Genomic DNA, 20,959 nt, shown 5'->3' with positions numbered 1-20,959 from the left:
CGACTCTGAAAGGGCCTTTGACATGATCATACCCATGCCAAAAATACACATTGAGTCAGTATGTTACACTCAATATTCCCCGTCTCCCTTTGTTTTAGTCTATTGCTTTGATTGTTATCTTTAATATTCTGAGTGGCTCTCATACCATTTTCTCACAAGGTACACAGGAACTAATTATATATTTCCATTTTACTGATAGGCCTCTCTTAACCTACAAAAAAACATATCCATGGGTAAATGTCTGTTTATTGACAGAGACAGTACTCAAACACAATGCCCTGTTGACTTCCACACTAGTACTGTCTAGCACCTAATTGGGATTTCAGATATTTTTTTTTTTTACTCTGGAGATTTTCAACTGTCATAGCAGTTTCCTAGGACCTTTGTGTTTGGAAATAGTCCTTTGACATGCTTTGCTCATACTGACCCTTTCACCTGTAAGGTTTTCTAGGCCCCCTAGTCTGTCTGGTTAGCACCTAGTTTCCCTCAAATCATCCCAACAACCATTCCTTCCCTTGCACTAGTTCTGACTTGTTCAAAGTTTTGTTATTTCAAGTATCACAATGAATTTTAATTATGTGTGCCCATATTTGTGTATGGGTGTCATTTTCCCTAATTTCAAAGAATCATGGCCTTAAAATTGTGTATTCTAGTTGTTTTCCCAAAATGTCAACACCAAATAAGTATGTACTCAAAAATTCACATATACTTAACTCAGATGTAACTGGTAAATGACAATATATTGGTAGCAAAAGAGATGTTCTTGGTCATTTGGTGCATCTGAGAGTGAGTACTTGTATGCAATGTAGATATTGAAGGGAACATTTTTGGGAGGTGGTGGGGAGTAAGTCTTACCATTGAGGACTTTCCTCTCAAATATCACATGATTACCAGTCAGTGCAGAAGATATTCTAAGATCAAAGCATATGCATTGTTTTTTCAAAGCAAGTGAGCAAACATATGAGCAAACAAACCAAATTTCCTGTAGGGGAAGATGGCAGCAGGAAAGGTGGCAAATGGGATTTCTGATCCCAGGAGCTAAGGCCTACACCAAGGGGTGTAAGTACCAGGCAGACATCAAATTGCATAATTACTACCTAGAAATGATCCTACATGTGTGATGTCGTATGTATTGAATGGGCCCTTGAATCGAAGCTTTATAAAAACCAGGAACAAGGTATTTCTGAATGCGTTGGTTGGCAAAGGTTTGTAAGATGTGGTTCACTCATTACCATTTTCTTTTGTGCTGAAAAAGAGGGACTGTTTTTCATCCATAGTTTTCAGATAATTCACCATGACTATCGAGGGAATGAAGTCCCAACTGATATTTATAGTTGTATAAATTCTGTGTCCCTCATCAATCTCATTTGTAACATCGATCAAAAACAAGCCACTTTCAAAGTCCTTGTAGATCCTTTCTTGCCCAGGTTGGTTTCAAACTCACTAGTTAGTAATCATGAAGCAGAGAAGGCAGTGGAAAGGCAGACCTATTTTTAGTGAGGACCAAATGGATGCAGATTTTGCCCTTAGTGATTTGTTTCTATTTATTAATTACATTCATATTTGAATGTGTTTTGATCACATCCACCTCCACTGCCACCCTTCCAACTCTCCCCATACCTCCCCCTCCACTTTTCCCTCCCTATTGTCATATGCTTTTGTCTAAACCCACTGACCCCTTAGTGTTGCCGGTATATGCATGGGTGGGATTTGCCTTTATAAACAAGACCCTGCAACTACACAACTGATGGAATCGGCACAACTACTACTGTTACAAAAGGAATCCCAAACTGGGGGGAGGGAGCTTCCAAAATGCTAACCCCCAAATTAATTTTCTGCTTAAGGTGGCCATCATTTTATCCTCCAGAACAAGGAAGCAAAACGGTGTAAAGCTTTTTGATATATTTTTGACTGATTAGAGAATACTGCCTGTTGTGTTGTCTGAAGACTTTTAATCACTTCCCATACTTTGAGCAAATGCAAATTCTGCTGCTGCTGGTGCAGGACAATTTACTGGGTACTGAACTGAAAATAATCACTAACTTCACACAATGCCTATATCCAGTAAACACCAAAGCATTTTCTACACAGGGCTGCATTTTCAAACAGCTAACTTTATTGTCAGTGAAAAGATAGGCACAAAGTGGATTTAACCTGCTTAACTTTATTTGATCTAGTTCTCTTGATTACAGAATAGGATCACAATCACTATGAGACCACATTTATTACACCAAAATTCTTCTCGAACCATCTGCCAACCCCATCTAGCCATTTTATTAAAATAGACCATTGATAACACAGGTCAGAAGGAGGTTTGAAAGCTTCTTGTAACCCACCCTTGCTACGAGAAGAAAATGTACATGCTTCCAATCCTTGTCCTACTGTCAATGGTGGCACTTGGAAGAATTTCTAAAGATTGTGGCAGGCAGAAATTGGTAACAATGAACCCACAGCCAATACCTCCCTTTGCAAACATTTTCTGGAAGGAACACATTTTAAGTAACATATTCCATGTATGAATGAGCATTTAAGATAACAGACTGTATGGCTAACAGACATGAGCATGTATTAAAGTTAGCACACATCTCTATTTTAAGCTGCCACATTATTTAGATTCTTCATAAAAAGGAGCTTGGGAACCAATTTGTTAGACCCATTCAACAGTGCAAAAGTAAAAGGAGAACATGACAGGTATCTTGCTCTGTTTCCTGTCATGGATTGTGGCAGATGCTTCAAGTTTCTAATACCCCGTCACCCCGAAGCTCAAAAACAACACTGAAATGAAAACCTTCATTAAGACAACAGTCACAATGCATGACTTTCTGGAGAAATTCAAGCTGACTTTACTTCCCCAACAATGTTAACAGTTTTGTATCAAGTATAGTTCAATCAAAAGAAATGTTGCTGGACATGGGACATTGCTGGCAACAAATGAATTATAAGGTCCTCAGAAACCACCAGACAGTAAAAGTTAAGACAATAAATGCCCCCTCCTCTTCTGGGGTGCCAGAAAAATTCATACATTTTACTATAGACAGGAGGAAGTCCAGGGAGAGGCTCCAAATCTTACATCCACACACTGTGAAGGTGGCTATTTTGAGATGTATCCCATAAAACTGAATTTTAAAACTGATATCTAGTAGAAATGTTCTCAAAGGTAGAGTCTGTATGATCCATAAACAGACTGTACCAACATAGTCTTCACCCATGCTTAGATGTATAGTGTCCTTGTAACAAATTGCCTAGGACTGAAAATTGAACAGAATGACTATCTCTAGTGTGGCAGGCCAGAGAGGTTCTGGAAAGTTCAAAACTTCAGCAAGGATGTCCTTATTTCCCCAAACACACAATTCTAAAGAGATGGTTGCCACACAGTGTGGAATGTATCACATCTGTCACTTTACAGAATGTGATTAGGATCGTGGCTCCCAGAGTCAGCCCAAACTCTAGCAATGTGCTATCATCAAGAGAGAGGACACGAAAAGTTTTTTATTTTCATTAATTTGCGGGGGCAGAAAGTAACTCTCCTGCTGCTTGCTGCCTGATTCTTCTACTGTCTGAAAGTTTGTTTCTTTGCAACAAAAATGATGGGAATGAGCATTATTAACATGACTGCACTTTCAAATTTCTATTTGGCATTTACTGTTTAACTGAGGACCAATGTATTGGATGATCATTTTGTTATTAATAATGTGAACAACTAGTTAAAAGTTGTTGTATTGCCTTCCCTTATCTACACACACACACACACACACACACACACACACACACACACACACACAAATAAATCCTTTGGAAGGTAATTAGGAACTACACAAGAATACAGGTAAATATAGCACTCTTATATACTCACAGAGGAATACATAAAATGACCCAAGACACCCAGTCTTATAGTAAAAACAGTTGAGTTGATTTCTTAGGGGTGCATTTCATGTAGCTCAATGATTAAGGGGGATGAGGAAAAAAACAATTCCATAAAGGCACTCCAGCAGAGACAAGACAAGAATTCAGAACCACAAACAATCTAGTCAAATCAAGAAGATTTTCAAAAGTAGGCACACCCTAGACTAGGAAGATACCTTTTCTTCAAAAAACAGGCTCTTCTTTAGAGATAACCATTTCCCCCAAATGGGTATGTAATTGTTAGAAGAGACAGATGTGCTGTGTGATCTTGAAAAAGTCAAACTTTTCCAAATCTCAGATTCCTCATCACTAAAATTAGAAGGCAGAGCTACACTGCTAGATAAAGTTCCTTCCCACTCACTAAAGCCCATGGTATAATATACAAGCTACCCTTCTATCAATGTGATCTCTAACTTAATCTATCACTAAACCTCTACTCCCCTTTACCTAATAGTCCCCCTCCCCTTACCCTCCCTATACCCCTGCAAATTGATCTTAGTGATACTATCTGCAGTTCTATTACCTTAATGAAGGGCAGAGACTAAGGACAAGGACCCATGACAACTAACAGCCTCTGTGTCCTTAGAGGCAGCCCTATGGCAAGGCTCCCTGTTTGGTCCCGCCCATGTATACATTCCCAGCTGCTTCCTAAGGGGATTCCAAGATAGAGTCACTGACAGTGAGAAGAGGTAGTTGAGGAGATTGCTGCAATCAACCTCTCTCCTGACTGCAGCCTGGTACTTTGGACGTCTTATGTTATTTCCATGGAGGTGACAGTTGCATATGCCTTGAAGACACATGCCAAGAATTTGGGAAAACAAAAATGAAATATTTCTAAGTATTAGGCAGAAATTCAACACATTCAGCCTGTCAAAAAAGATGTTTTCCTCATTTTGCAAATTATTGGCAAACAAAGACTGGCGAATCAGCCAGTGAATCTGCGTTGTGGAAGAAGTAAAGGCTAAGTCAGTCAACTGATCTCATTTAAGGTGACTGAGCCATGTTCATATAACTATTCCCAGACCACTGAAACCTGCATGCAGCATCTCACGAAGCCCCCAGTCAAGGCTTCTAACAACAAGCTCCCTATGAGAGAGGAAGTCATGCATCACTCTGTTCATTTACTCTCCTACCATCTGAAAGCAATATATTAATTATCCAAATGCATAAATTATTCCAGAGTACATATATGAATGTATGAACCTCCAGGAGGGAACCAAAAGACTCCACTTCCAAAGCACCATTGAAATGGAGATAAACACCATCAATTTGAGGGCGCAGGGTAACTGGCAACTGGGAGAGAAAATTGGCTCCAGCACCCTTCTTAACCCCAATACTCTCTTCCTTTTCTCCAGCTTTCAAAGCTCCTAAAAAACATTGTCTTTTCCCAGCTCAAAATGAGAACTTTCTGTGGCTGTTGTCTAGGTAGAAGCTAGACAAAGCAGCAAGGCCTCAAACTCTCTCTGGATTTCCATTTCTGAACTACGTGTTCCAAACTGCCTTCCACACATACTGTAGTCTTCAATGAAAAATGACCTCAAATTGGGCGCTTAAAAAACAAATGGAAACATCTTAAATCAGTGGACATCACTACCTGTTAATAGTCCATGATTTGTATCAATCCAACCAGTAAGCTTTAGAGCACATTCTGCTTAACCTATCATTTTGAGGTACTCCCTACGTATTCCAAAATAGACTGGAATTCTCATGGTATTAAGTACTACAAGAGTCCAATTAAAAAGTCCCTTTAAAAAATCACCCCCACCTCCCAACCCCATCATCACCCCAGATTAAACAAACAAAAGGGAAAAAGTGGTTAAAAGAGCTCTTGCTGATAACTTCAGCTCTTGATTGTGCCATTTAGATGAGATATTCCACCATCTCTGCGTCAGGTTCTTGACCCAGGATCTGAATGGGTGCTTTTCTTTCCAGAGTACTGCAGTGGAAAACAGGAACATCTAAATGGAAATGAGAGGGTACAGAAGTATTAGAGATAGTTTTTTTAAAAAAACAAAACAAAACAACAACAAAAACCTTCAAAAAGTGCAACCAGGTACATCCCCATCATCTACTTCACTGGGAAAATGGCCACTCATGACCATTTCCATTTTAGTGAATGGGAGAAAACCTTTCCAGAAGTTCTTCTTTTCTCTCCTCTGCCCAATCCCTATTACATCAGGAAACATTCAACTCTATCAAAATGGCAGGCACCAACCAGAAGATACCTGCTACGAAAAATTGGAATTACCTGGCTTGTCTGGGTTGCACATCAGATTTGGTGTGGACAAACGGCGAGGTCCAGAACCGGTACCTGGACTTGCAGGACCCTCAGCCTGAGCCAAAGCTGGAGTTGGAGTTGGAGCTGGAGTAGGAGCTGCTGTCGGAGCTGGAGTTGATGCTTGAGTCGGAGTCGGAGCAGAAGACTGAGCCGTTGCTGGAGCCGGAATCGGAGCGGGAGCTGGAACTGGAGCCGAAGCAGCTGGAGCAACCTGAACAGCAGTAGCAGTGGCAGCAGCAGCAGCAGCAGCTGCAGCAGCAGCAGCAGTAGCAGCAGGAGGAGTGGGAGAAACAGTAGCAGAAGTAAGAGATGAAGCAGCTGGACTCTGGACAGCAGCAGCTGGAGAGACAGCAGCAGCTGGAGAGACAGCAACAGCTGGAGAGACAGCAGCAGCTGGAGAGACCGCAATAGCTGGAGAGACAGCAGCAGCTGGAGAGACAGCAGCAGCAAGAGCAGCAGCATTTGCCGGAGCTGGGGCAGCAGCAGCAACAGGAACTGGAGCAGCAGCTACCATGATAGTGGTGTTGGTGGCAGCAGTGGCAGTGTTGGTGGCAGCAGTTGCAGTGATGGCAGCAGCAGTGGCAGCAGCAGCAGCTGGAACAGCCACCGGGATAGAGATGGGAGTGACAGCTGCGGTTTTGGAGGGTTCAGAGCCACGTTCGGTTTGGGTGCTGCAGTCTCGACTGCCCGTCTTCGAGTGAGCCGAGAGCAGGGGAGTAGATGGAGGCACTGGCGAAGGCGTGGATGGGACAGACTCAGCACGGTAGTCTCCACCCAGAAGAATGCCTGCCAAAGAAGCAAGGGACAAGAGAAAAGTAGGTGATTTCCTATCTAGATACTGATTAACTATTCACCCTTGTCGGAATTCAGGAAGAGAAAATACTTGACATTTTTCTTTGAAAAGTGTTTGGTTTTGCCTCTAGTGTTGGTTTTGAACTTAGAGGATCCCTTCTTCTCTTCATTTTCCAGTTCTTAATACAACATATTAACCCTGTCCTTGGTACCTGATAGATATCTCCCCCTCCCCCAATTGGGGACGATAGCAGATCAACATGTCAGAGTTCTTTTGTGTTCCAGTAATATTAATACCCTACATTACTAGAGAGGTGGAAATAACCCCGGGGTATGGGTACCTGTGGATATCCATGAGTGCTTTTAGTTGTGTAACTACAGAATTAAACATGACAGTGGCTTCCAGAATGTTTACTCTAACTAAAGGATACTGCAAGAGGCAGAGGACCAAGAAAGGCATTAAAGACAAAAGGGTTGAAATATATATTTGGTTGCTTCCTCGGTTTCAAAAATGTGTCTCAATATCTATGGGCCTCTGAGGCTTTAATTAGAGGGGGTGAAATGGGCAGGAATTAAAGAAAAAGCACATTCTGTTCCCATATCAGAACACTGCCACCTCACCTCATTAGCTTAAAGAGAACTTTGGGTCCTCTTTCTGTAGGGGAGGAAGGAAGGAACACAGTGAGGCTGTAATTTTGAATTTTGCCTGAGATGAAGTCCATTTGATTTTTGAACAAAGTTCCCATGTGGCAAAAGCCAAATCTGAGAATTTTGCACATAAAATTCAAGCTATCTTCCTTCCCATCCCCAAAGAACTCAGGATTCTCATTTTTGGCCTCAGTTAATATTCTTACCATGAGACTTCAGGGCTCCTGGCCATTCAACTAGTTCCATCAGGGAAAAAAGTAACCCCAAATTCTCTCTAGAACCAGAATCGTTGTCTCTTTCCCTTGCTGCGTGTGACACAGGCAGGGCACCCTCTCTCTAAGTCTGTCACTGTGCGCGTCCCTTATTTGTTCTTATTTTCATTACCTAGGCTCCCCTTCCAGCTTTTGTCATCTCGCTTCTCCTCCATGATGGGGGTACCAGTCAGGGTAGATGAGTGGGCGAGCAGGCCTGATCCAGCATTGGAAATGGACATCAGAGACTTCGCTGGTCTCATGGATGACAGCTGCTCTGTCTTACTTGGCTCCTTTCTGGAGCGCTGCTGCAGCACTTTGATCATGGCGTCCTTCTCAATAATCTGGGCATGGAGGCTCTTAATCCTAAAAAGCCCAAAAGAAAGCACACACAGAAAGTTACCTCTGCATTCTGATCTCACTGCCTAAATGGATTTGCATTCCCTTTATCTTTTCAATTAGGTCTTGGTCCAGTTTATTCTGAGTTGGAGGGAAGAAGGATCCATATGTTAGAGCTTTAAAGAAAAAAAAATATTGCATCCCCTGGACTGCCAAGTAGATGCAAGAGAACGTCTAAGAGCTTCTGCTGACACATCAGAAAATCCAAGTCAAATATTGGCAAACAGAAAGGCTATATAGGAAAGATGTCACGCTTTGTTGAAGGAGCTCTTCCATAGTAACAGGAAGTTCAGTGATAAGATGGAGTCTTCTACTAAGACATGACCTCCAGGTAACAAGTAAATGACACTGAGTCTAAAGAAGACATTGGGTGGGCTGGAGAGATGGCTCAGAGGTTAAGAGCACTGACTGCTCCTCCAGAGGTCCTGAGTTCAATTCTCAGCAACCACATGGTGGCTCACAAACATCCATTATGGGATCTGGTATCCTCTTCTGGTGTGCAGATATACATGGAAGCAGAATGTTGTATACATAATAAATAAATAAAGTCTTTAAAAAAAAGAAGAAGACATTGGATGCTGTATTTCCCAGTGTGAACAGATGTCGTGAAGTCAGCTGCATTACAGAATTGAGCTGCGGTGCTATGAAGAATACCTCAGAGTAGGAACGCTAAAAACTCAGATCTAGCAGAATACAAAATCCAGGGGAAAGCAACCCTACTGGGAACTGCTTTGTTAGTAAGAACGTTCTAGAAAAGTCATCACATCAAATCCTAGGTAACCGACTGGCAGGGGTGAAAATGGAGGGATCAGGGAGCAGGCTACAAAATCAAGGTCATCACTTAAGAATAAACTTTCTTGTCCTTCTCTATTGATCTAGCTGGTCTCAGTATCAACTTCTCAACCCATCTGTGTCCATATTCAGATTTTACCTTCCCTCCATGTCCAAGCAGCGCTTGTTGGCCATCAGGATTTCTTCCTCTTCCTTCTGGATGCGGGCCTCTAAGGCAGTGTCATAGCTGGTGTTAGGAGAGTGGCTAATGACAGTTGTGTCTCTGAGGAGGAAAATGGACAGGCATCAAAATCAATAGATGGTAGTCTCTATCCTAAGTCAATGGAGACTTTGCTGAAAACATTCGAAGCAAAATTAATCTCAATAGGAATGGTTGGTGTCTGAGTGACTTACTAGAAAGAGCTTTCGACATGGAAGATTTCAGGGTGGAAGATGCACCGGCATGGACATGGCCATCAAAGTCAGAGGGGATTTGGTAAAATGTGTACACATTGGCTTTATGGAACTAGATAAGCATGTCTCCCCAAACCTTCTAGAAGCTAGTCTCAGTCAAGATTTTAGGTCACCAAACAGCAAGAGGAATATGTACACTTTCCACTTTATTCTTCTGACAGTCACAAAGTGGAGAGGTTAAATTTTGAAGAAAATCAGAGGATTGCTGAGTAGGATTTGTGACAGTTGAGTGTCATTTACATACAAGGGCTAGAAACAAACAACAGGCACATAAACAGTTAAAATCAATTTGGACACATGAACTAACAAAAAGGGCCTTTGACTTGGTGCTATTTGGTTCTTTATCTAATCTACGTCAGAACCACTATCGCTGAATGCATGAGCTTACACCAACTAAATGACTGTGCAATGGGTTATCACACTCCACCTGAAATTGTCTCAGACTATTAACAAAGAGAAACATGTGTGCATAGAAGAGAATGGGAGAGGCAGAGATGGGGAGGGGAGGAGAGGCAAAAGACAGGGAAACAGAGATGAGGGCTAAGGGAAAGAGGTATTATGATTAAGGGAGGACATACATGGAATTACAAAGGAAATGGGGACAATAGACTGAGGAAGAGTGAATTGTCCCTGCTTCGCTGTACTTCTTCCAGATCCTAGGCATATTATCTGCTGGAAGCTAAGCAGCTATGTTCTTTTAGCATTGAGATTATGATGAGTACATGCTGGGTGTAATATAATAACAGGAATGAACAGGTGGTTAGTTAACGTTAAGATTGGGGAAGTTTGGTAAGCCTCCACAAAAGCCAATGCTGTCTCAATGCCTATAGCTCGTTTGCCAAGTTGACACCCATTTATTGGAATTGGCAAGAAATGGGAGGGATACAGTTGCTCTCATCATTTGCCAAATTCCCACTATTTTAACATTCTCAATTTTTATATTCCTCTCGTGCAATCCACTTGTTCACAATCCTACGGGACTGTCTGAGAGGATCAGCATGGCATAGTACTTAATATCAAGGCTTTTACTATAGCCAGGCCAGGGATAGTCTCAGCTTCCACAAATACTCTGCCACTAACAAAATTGCTGATATCTGAAACTCAGTTAACATGTTTTATGCTTATTCTTCCTCATATCAAAATGACAACTGAAATGACATTTCCTACCACTTTATACAAAATAAACTTATTCATGTAAAAACATGTACCATCAGGCACAGTAAACACTCAGCAATGCTTTTTAATATTGTAAAGTACATAGTTAGAAAGAGAATAACAAAAAGTGGGTATGACTTTAAAACATTCTACCCCCCTCCAAAAAAATATTCTACCCCTTGGACCTGGAGGCCATTCCTGCCCTAGCACAGTGCCAAGGGAAACTGAAGGCTAACACTTTAGAGCCAAGCCTCTTGAAAAGTTCGTGGTGTCTACAGACACTGGGGGCTTGAACATACAGTTTGTCATTGGGGGAACTAGTACTGGCCTACTGCCACTTTCATTGCATAAAAGACCAGTTTGGGTACACAAAGCCCTGCCAGCTAATTGATATGGACACTGTGAACTCCTCAGGAATGGAGCCTGAAAATGTGGGCCACTTAGTGAATTCCTACAGGGCTGCCAGGACAGCCCTCAATATCAATCTTCCTTGTAGAAGACTAGAGCTATGAAGCCATTGGCTTCACAAATGCAAGCTAGTACAGAATTTGAAGAACAAGTTCCAGTACTCTGAGACTGCCCTCATGAATATCAGGATACTGGTTGCAGTCTGAAAACAGCATACAAAGCCTAAGACACATGCCCCCGAGCCTGATATACCATCATCTCAAATTCTTAAACAGATGTTTGTCAGTAGCCCAAACATTATCTCTTCTTTTCTCTAATAGCTTAATCCAAACTACAGTACGAAGCTGTCACTGATGACTTCCTAATTAAAATGCCCCTTTTGTTTCTCAAGACCGGGTTTCTCTGTGTGTAGCTCTGGCTGTTCTGGCTCTTGCTCTGTACACTAGGCTAGCCTCGAACTCAAGAGATCCACCTGCCTCTGCCTCCTGAGTAGAGGATTAAAGGTGTGTCCCACCACAACCCAGCCCTATTTAAATTGCCCAGTAGACATTTAAACTTCATCTTGACTAGTGTAGTGATTCATGCCTGTAATCAGGACTGGGAAGGCTGAGGCAGGAGGACCACTACAAGTTCAAGACCAGCTCTGTAGAGCAAGCTTTAGGCCAGGCAAGGTCACATAGTGAGACCCTGTCTCAAATGATCAAAAATAGTATTTAAAAAAATCAATAAACATGATTCATCTTTTCCTATGGGTAACATTCTGCTGCTGACTTAATACAAGAACTTTAACATAAGTAGAACATGGGGGGAGCCAGAGGGGAGAAACACGTGGAAATGATTAGTCCCTGGCTTCAGGAAACTTGCAAGGGAAGACAAAAGATAAATAATTAACCACTACAGGAATGAGTTTGGACTTTAATAGACACTGAAAATTACTAGAGCTTTCTGTGGGGAATGAAAGGACCTGTGCCAAGCTTTAGGACAATAGCACTATCTGTTGCGGAAATGTGATGGATAGACCAGAAGAGAGAGGCACATGAATCAAGAAGACCAGCTAGGAAGATGATTGTAGTAATCCCCCGAGGCAATAATGAAAACACAAACCAGTCATGTAGCCAGGGAAATGGGAATAGGCTGGAGGAGGTAGATGTGATTGAACTTAGAGGCCATGTCAATGGCAGCATTACGGAGGTGAAAGGATAAATGAGAACTATACTTGTAATTCAAGTCATGGAATATTGTTTGCTGTTACACAGGAAATCAAGGAGAGAATTTTTGGAAAGTGCTGATGACTTTAGATTTCAGAGCTATTGGAGGGAAGTTGTCTTGAGAACAACCATAAGACAAGATCCAATAAGCTGTTGGAGATTTTAAGTTTAACTTCAGAAATGTCAGGACTACTATTACAGCATTTCTCAGAAGTCATGGTAGAAAACAAGGTAACTATAACAAAATACACACTTGAGAAGTAGAATATGGAAGCCAAGAAAGGTCATTAAGGAAGGAACAAATAGCCATGTGTGCTATGTGTCTTCTTCCTGCCCTCTCTTATTTTACTTCCTATTTTTCTGGACTTACATTTCCCAATATAAAACAGAAACATTCCAAGTACAGTTAACAACCCAATTCAGTAAATTCAATGTAACAGACTGCATGGTTTGATGGGTTGTTATCATATTATGTTTTTGCTGCTCTTCAGGCATAAATTCACCATTTATGAGCTCAAACTCAAAATCTGTATTCCAAATCTGGGCTTTTGGGAATGAACAAGAACTTCTTGGTAGGGATTTCCATTTATCTTATTAAGCCCCTAGATTCTCTAGAGATGCAGTAACTTGGAGCCTGAATGCAGAGAATCTAGGAGAAAGGTAAAGTGATAAAGTGTTGATTTAAGTTCTGGCTCTTGTGTCCTTTAGTATGGGTTTCTAGATGATATAATTCCTATGTGCCTGAGAGTCAAATGGATGACAGCACCTACCTTTGAGCATTGTAAAGACAAGTTATAGGTTTAAAGTTCTCCGAAGAGCACTGCCTGTTTTCGACAAAGAAAATAGATTTTCTAGTATCCTTAGGATAAAAAATATTAAAATACTATTTTATTTTATACAGGGTCTTATGTAGCCTAAGCTAGCTTTGAACTCACAGCCTTTCTCCCTGGCCCTCTGGTGTACTGACAATAACACATCATTGCACCCACTACCTCAAGTAATTATTTTAAATAAGAAAAAAATTAAATTTCCTTTCTAGACAAGCCAAAGGTCTTCAATATATTCTTTCTTTCCCCCACTCTTTCCTTCCTTTTCAATGAATAGAATTCACCTATGTGCACTTCTGATCAGTATCACTCCTGGACACTTCTAGTCCTCTGTATCTTCTTGAAAAAACATGTATCAACAGCTTTCCCTTGACAAAAGGTTATTAGTCAGAATCAAAGTACTAGAAAGGGTATAAACAGGACACCCTAGTATGCCTAACCCAAGAAAATAAACTTTTTTACTATTACATTAAATTTTGTATTTTATTTTACCTAAAAGTCCCAAACTGGAAATAATCCAAATAGACATCACCAGATGGATGGATAAATAATCTATGATATATCCATTGCATGGCACATTACACAGAAATAAAAAGGCATGGGCTATTAATACATACATGCAATGGGAAGGCACAAAATAATTATGCTGAGCACAAGAAGAAAACAAAAAGTGCAAACACAATACAACTCCTTTTATAGTGACAAGAGCCAGATGAGTCATTGTCTAGGGTGGAAAGCATCAAGCTTAAGGGACACAAGGTCATGTGAGAATCTGTCTTCGATTTTGATTTTGGTAGTAGCTCCACTGGTGAATTCATTTTCCAAAAGTCGTCCAATTGTACACTCGAAGTGGTTAGTTTTTACTGTGTTGACTAGTATTTTAACAGAAAAAAATTGCTGTCACTGATAACTGCTACTAATATCACAAGAACAAGGTGACTTAATGTGACACATGTCACTTACCTGTCAGCTACCTGTCATAGACCTGTGAAGTTTAGATCATTTTACACTGAGATGTTGATAGAATACACAGACACCAGGCAGAATGTGAAAATGTAGTACTAATTCTAAATTGGTTAATAGAAGTTACACATTTAGAAAACAATTTATTTCTCTCCCTGCCTCCTTTCCTTCCTTCTTTGCTCCTCCACTTTTCTTCTTTCCTTCCTTAATTAAATGTTGAGCACTTTCCATCTACAGCCAGTAGTCCAGGCACTTAAACATTGCATTGAATGAAAGAATATATACAAGTATATGAAGCTTTCTACCACAGAAAAGGGTCACAGGGCAGACTCTTCATGTCTCCCTTTAGGTTGCCTGGTAGGGAGGTAACAAATGGAGAAGGAATGTGAAGAGATTTGGCGAGGTGGACAGAAACTCCTATAAGTTAAGAAATAACATTTTCTGTCTGTTATTCTCCAAATTGGTCACTTAATGAAGAATGAAGAAAAGGGACCCACTCTCCATAGCAAAGTGCAATGAAACTGTCTCTGTAAATATGTATAAACCTCTCGTAGAAGGATCTGGAGGATTCATCTAGTCTAGCTCATTTATGTACAGGAATTCCAAGATAATCTCTCTCCCATTCTCTCCTGTTGTCTGGATCGGTTACAAACAGCCCAGATTTGGAATGTTTGCCTCTAGTAGAAGGTGTTCCTACTAGCTTCGAACACTGGGAACAGGCTTTGTTTTATCATATTAAATGATAATCATACATATTTTGCTGAAAACAGTAATTATGTGAACACTTACTACCTAGTAAAAGAAAGCAATTCAATTTAAATCAAATGCACTTTATGGAAGCCAACATATTTTTGACATCGATCTGCAAGAGACTTCATCACTACATAGTGCTTTCAAGAGAGGAGGAAGAGGAATGGGTGTTCTGTCTTTATATAAGGCCCATCATGCCAAGCACCTTTCTGGCTCTCCTGTACTTTGCCCTGGAGTCCAATCTGTTGTCAGCCCCAAGGTACTGCCTTCCAGCATTTTCTCATGCGCTGCACCATTGTGACCTCTATCATTCATCTGCATAAAGCTGACCAAAGTTACCCTGCATCTCCCTGGCTCACCACAGCTAGGTTTTCAGCGTTAGTTTTTCACAAATAACTCTGAACAAGTGCTGTACTTCTTTGGGAGCCTGTAGATAATTTGACACTACATTCTGCTTCAAATCTGCCCCCAAGCCTTGTGACTATCTTCTGACACAGCTGCAGTTTCCTTGGACACCATTATGAAATTGGCTTTTACTGAGCATGTTTTTCTCAGGAAACAAAGCCAGGGAAGCTTCAGCTCATGCAAACCTCAAGATCAGACCAAAGACAGCTTCAGGCCATTAAAGGTATAAGGTTATCTGGAGACAGGATGATCACACAGAGGATTGGATAATTCTGGGAGAATCCTGAGCAGGTTGAGAATGTGCCAGTCCATCTTGCACACTGATACATCCCACACACCTATCACCACCCAATATCTAGCAAGTGCTGGACTCTACTGATGTACCGCATTTGAAAGAATGTAAAACAAAACACTACTGTTTCCATTAGCTTTCTGGATAGAAGCCTGTTTGGGTGCAATATACTCTACACTACCTTCAATACTCAAGTCTACATGCAGGATCTACCCATTATTGGGTTCTTTTGCAGCTAATGCTTATGAACAGCAACAACATAGAAAAACTAGTGAAGAGTAATTGCTTCCTCTAAAAGCTAATAATTATTTTTTATAATGTACGAAGAAGGTGCCTAAGAAACCAGAAATAACACTCCTCTTGCCTTTTTCTCTGTGTACCAGATAGAATGAGACTACTTATATGTGATGAGCTCAGGAATACAGAGAATGTGGCCTTCAAATATAGACCTTCTCAAAGGGCAGTGATGGACTCATATTCGGCACACACCCAGGAAGAGCCAGAACTATCAAATGGCAGCCGCTACTCCTGAGTGTCATTCACTTTCTGAGTGGAATTTCTTTGGAGGTGATTTTTCACTTTGGTGAAGAGACTAAATAACATGCACATATGGCTGATGGTGTCTATATGTGGGGGTGGGGGGAAGGTGTCCAAACACTTAGCTAAGTCCACCTGAAACGCTCCAGCTTGCTAAGGCAAATTCAATTATGATTCCATAATTGAAATAATTCCATGAGTCCATAGAGCAAACGATTTGAAGTCCTTATATATACCTCTATCCCCAAAGCCATCCAGTCCATGTATAATTAGAAGAAAGAAAATATATTTGAGGAGAAAATATATTGAGGAAAAAAAAGTACTGAAGGAGACTAAACACTGGGAAATCTCGGAATGAATTACCATACCCAGTTCTCCCATTCTCCTCTTTCAGCTAGTGGCCCTCCTACCAACTACTTACCGCTGTGCAGCCACAGTTGCAGCAGCATCCAGAGCAAAATGTCTCATCACATTCTCTTCCAAATACTTCTGCTCCCACTTTGTCATATCTGCTTCCAGGGCCAGAATTCTCTCCTCCTTTTCCCGAAGCAGCTCCATCAGCGCAGCAGCATTGTATTCTGAAGCACTGGTGGGCTGAGAGTTGCCCTGGCGCTGTTGAGGGATACACCGAGACCCTTCAAGTTAGTGAAAGAGAAACCATGGTGTCCAGAGTCTACTTGAAGATCACTTACTGTTTATTTATTTATATCTATTTATTTAATAGGAATGATTTCCTAAGACAGGATCTCATTCGGTAGCCTTGGATGGCCTTGAACTCAGGAATGCCCTGTCACAGCTCCCCTACCAAATCCAATTTGAAGAGTTTTCATTTTTACAAGAGATTGCCCAAGCTATTTTGTTTGTCTGTCTGCCTGTTTGTGTAGTGGTAGAGATCGAACCTAGGTTTATGCATGCTAGGCCAGCACTCTGTCACTGAACCATATTTCCAGGCCTCAATCTACCTGAAGATACTTTTTTAGTGCTGTGAGCCCTGGTAAAGTGTGCTATCACTAAGCAATCCCAACCTCAGCTCTTAGCTTGGATCCTGGCTCAAAACAAGGAAGTTGAATTCAGATTGCCACAGCTTGCAATGTGAACCTCCCTTGATCAGAACAAGAATCTACCTTGTCAAATTGCTATGTGGTTAATGAAATAAAAAGTGCACAAGGGAAATGGAAAATGGAAAAAATTTAAATCTATGATTTGATTGCCAAACTGTTCCTAATTTATGAGCTCTTTGGTGAGTTGTGCAACATTTTGTGGGGGTGCGGTTCTTCATTTTTTTCTCCTCAAAACCCAATAAGTACTATGACCAGAAGATATCTAAGGACCACTTCCAGCTGGATGTGGCGGTGTATAACTGCACACACTGAGCTGGAGGGCAGACTGGACTACATGGGAACTGGTCTCAAAATAAAAAACAGAAAATCTGCCCAAGATCCCCAAACATCTAAGACTGTAGGTGTGTAGCTGTTTCACTTCATATATGGTCTCTTGTACCAGTTCAACATGAAAATAAAAGATGTAAGATACTAAGATGGATTTTGCTAGAATGGGAAGCTAAGGAAATAGGTAGCCTTTGTATTTATACCTGCAAAGCCTTTGGCAGTAACATGGAGAGATAGTGAAAATGTAAAGACAAGCAAGCATTTAAATGCCTTTAGTGTTTTCACAAAGCACCAACTAAAAAAACATAAACACGCAGGACTAATGGCATTTCTTTTCTTCCTTTCCCTCATTCCATACCTGGTAGGTAGGAAATAAATGAAACTTATGAGCCTCAAGAAGTAAGCAATATTGAGATACCTAACACAAGATTCAGAAGTCGCCTCCCCAAGGTTATATACACAGTAACAATTGCTGGAGAGAAAACAAATTCTGATTAGTAGAGCAGCCTGAATGTTGGACAGGGATCTTTAGAGAGTCAGCCATTGTGAGTCATCACCCATGCTGGGCCAAGCTTTACAGCTGCATTTGAGTCACCTACACTTCTGTAATAGCCCCTTGCCAGGATTTCTGTAAGTCACCCTAATAAGCATAATAATGGCTCTTTAAGATACACTTGGGCAGAATCTCTTCACTCATCTATCATGTCTGCCCATCCCCAGGAAGTCACACAGTACCTGCTGGATTCTAAGGGACTCCAGTTCCCTCTCCAAACGTGTCCGGAGTCGATGCTCCAGCTGCTCGCGTTTCTCACAGGCTGCCTGGAGCTGCACTAGGGCCTGCTGCATCTTCTCTACCTTATCCACATACACTTGCTTCTTTTTCAGCTGGGAACATGGGCCAGGAGATGTGCAAATGAAAAGAAAAAACACAGCAACAGGGTCAGTTATAAAAACCCCCAAATCTAGCCATGTACTGAGATTTCTTCCTGTTTGAAAAAGATATAACAGTGAGATGAACCATTGGGATGAGCAGCTCATTGCCATGTACATCTCACACAAATAATGAGACCAAAGATGGGAGCCTCTTTTGAATTCTTCCTCCTTCCTAAAATTGATGTCTTCCCCAAGGCTACTCCCCTCTAAACAATACCTTAGAATGCTAGATTGTCAGTTTCCCACTTAAGGCTGTCCTCACCTCTGTTCTTTACTATAAATGTGAACCTCTGGCAGAAAAGTACATCTCGTTTTAGTTCTCACAGTTGACAAATGCCACAAGGGTGGGGAGAAGAAAGAAAAGTTCAATTTGATGAAGCAGCCTATCTTTTTGTTTTTATGTTGAGTGTGTGTGTGTGTGTGTGTGTGTGTGTGTGTGAGAGAGAGAGAGAGAGAGAGAGAGAGAGAGAGAGAGAGAGAGAGAGAGTTGAGACACATGTTCATGCACACATATCTGATCACATGCTCACATGCCACAAATGGGCATACAGAAGTCAGAAGTATCCCACTTACTGTATTTTTTTATTAAAAAATTATTTGGGATTTTTATTTCCAAAGTTGAGGAGGATGTCTGTGGATTGTATACTCTTTGCTTTTATTCTGGAACCAAGGATACCTAAATACTCAAATGAAACCATCTATCTCAGTGGATGATGGAGTCAAACGTGAGTGACTCAAACACATTTGCACGTCTCTAAGCCACATACCAAAGCAAAAGTCGACATAACTGAATGTGAGTTCTTTGTGCCCTTTTAACTTGCAAGCCAAATATGCTGACTCAGCAGCAATGGGCTAGTAAGTTTTTGGAGAGCCTTACATAAGATATTCATACTCCAACATTCAAGAAAATTGGGAAAATGGGGGTACAGTCTTGCCATTTTGCTTACAAAAGAATAGACTCTGCTTTTCGCAATACCTGTAGAGCATCAGTAGATCAACTTGGATCCTCTATCTGAAATAGAAATCCTCCCAAGTGGTCTACACCTGCCATTACCATTTCCTTTGAGGATTATCATCACCACTAAGATTAAGAGTTAAAGTATTGTTGCTAACCTGTATTAAAAAAAATAAACCCATGCATTTGACTGTGGGTAATTCCTAAGCTGAGTGACTTCAGTAGGCAGCTCTAATAGAAGAAATTGCTCATTGGACTGACAATGTCCACAGAGCTTTGAAAAGGCCAACAGGACCCAACTGTTGTTAAAATGTATTTCCATTTTAATAGCATGGCCATTTACTGGAGGGGAAACAAAATTTGTTTGGAATCCTCCACTATCCAAGTTAGAATTACTGAGCTTTCTCCAGGTGGCAGGAAACCTATCTTACATTGTCCTACCTCCAGACTTATGGCAACTCTTTTGGCCATGAGAAGGCAAAACTCTTTCAATGTTTTGTTGACATTTCAAGACAGGCCTCATTCAATCCAGCACAGTAACCCAACAGAGGAAGATTTAAATCTAGGTGTTTTGCTACTTGAGGACATTTCCTAGGGTATATAATAAACAAACAGATCATCATATTCTGTCTCTCAATAAGCTTAAGCCTGTCTTTTCTGACTAGGACAAGCAAGACATTTAGGGCTGGGACGCCTCTACCTTGCTATTTGCTAAGCATTCGATACTGAGAGGGAAGGAATCATTCTTTATCCTTCACCTTTGGGTTCTATAATGTTCTTGAGCTATTTAGAGCCGAATGCATTTATTTGTGAATCACTCTGAAAACCCTAAGGGAGCAGTTTCATGTTAATGTAGAGAATGGGAACTATAATTACGAAGGCTTGCAGCAGTTATACTTAAAGGCAATCAAACATAGACAGCGTGTAGCTCTTGCCTTGCTAGTGAAGGACAGCAATGTAAGCTCTGAAAACTGAAAAAGTCAAGCAACCCAGTGTCATGCCAATCTCTCAACATCCTGCCTTTCTCAAAAAAGGAAAACTAGGTATCCCGTGAAAAGCACTCCCAGAAAGGGATGGAGAAGTTTTCTGTGTTTGTTAAAAACTTGCATATAGTTTTAACAAATTATATATGAGTATAGCTCATCCACAAACACCACAAGCACCTGGGAAGCATTTAAGCTCTAGGTATGTCACAATGGAAAGTGACAATTCTTGAATGCTGCCCATGCAGGGCTTTGTGAATGTAATTTACAAACTCAGCCATCTTCTGAGTTACATACTCCACATTCTGTAGATCATCACTGAGTACCACAACCCATGTGCTTCAACTTATTCTTCACTTCTACCTTCATCTTGGTAAACTCCATTATTCCCCCTGCATCTCCTTTCCAGTAACCTATGCTGCAAAGGTCCTCAAATATGAGACTACTAATTGCAACAGTAGGCCACCAATTTTACATTTCAAGGCCATTGGAAATATTGCAGATCCTTTCTTATGTAAAGAACATATAGACAGTAAACATCCAATGTCCTAAGTTCTCACACTGCCTGAGTTCCTATGCGGGCATTCTCATTGAAGATCTATGAAACCTGAAGTTACTTCTCCCCTGAGCCTTTATTAC

At 41.0% G+C, this 20,959-nt stretch overlaps 1 protein-coding gene across 2 annotated transcripts in view; it reads right to left on the bottom strand.

Moving 5' to 3' along the window:
* Positions 1–2,094: 2,094 nt before the first annotated feature.
* Amot (angiomotin) overlaps positions 2,095–20,959 on the bottom strand; it is a 58,916-nt gene continuing 40,051 nt past the window's right edge. For both annotated transcript variants that reach the window (XM_027433616.2, XM_027433617.2), the window contains 6 exons: positions 18,185–18,334; positions 16,483–16,673; positions 9,203–9,325; positions 8,006–8,238; positions 6,152–6,967; positions 2,095–5,861 (listed from right to left, as the gene is read on the bottom strand). In XM_027433616.2, the coding sequence (XP_027289417.1) occupies positions 5,764–5,861; positions 6,152–6,967; positions 8,006–8,238; positions 9,203–9,325; positions 16,483–16,673; positions 18,185–18,334 (1,611 nt within the window). In that variant the 3' untranslated portion in view covers positions 2,095–5,763. The remainder of the gene's footprint in view (positions 5,862–6,151; positions 6,968–8,005; positions 8,239–9,202; positions 9,326–16,482; positions 16,674–18,184; positions 18,335–20,959) is intronic.

The sequence above is a fragment of the Cricetulus griseus genome, chromosome X, assembly GCF_003668045.3.
Source record: "Cricetulus griseus strain 17A/GY chromosome X, alternate assembly CriGri-PICRH-1.0, whole genome shotgun sequence".
Classification (NCBI taxonomy): domain Eukaryota; kingdom Metazoa; phylum Chordata; class Mammalia; order Rodentia; family Cricetidae; genus Cricetulus; species Cricetulus griseus.
The sequence above is the reverse complement of the archived record's forward strand: the minus strand, read 5'-3'. Positions and strand labels throughout refer to the sequence as shown.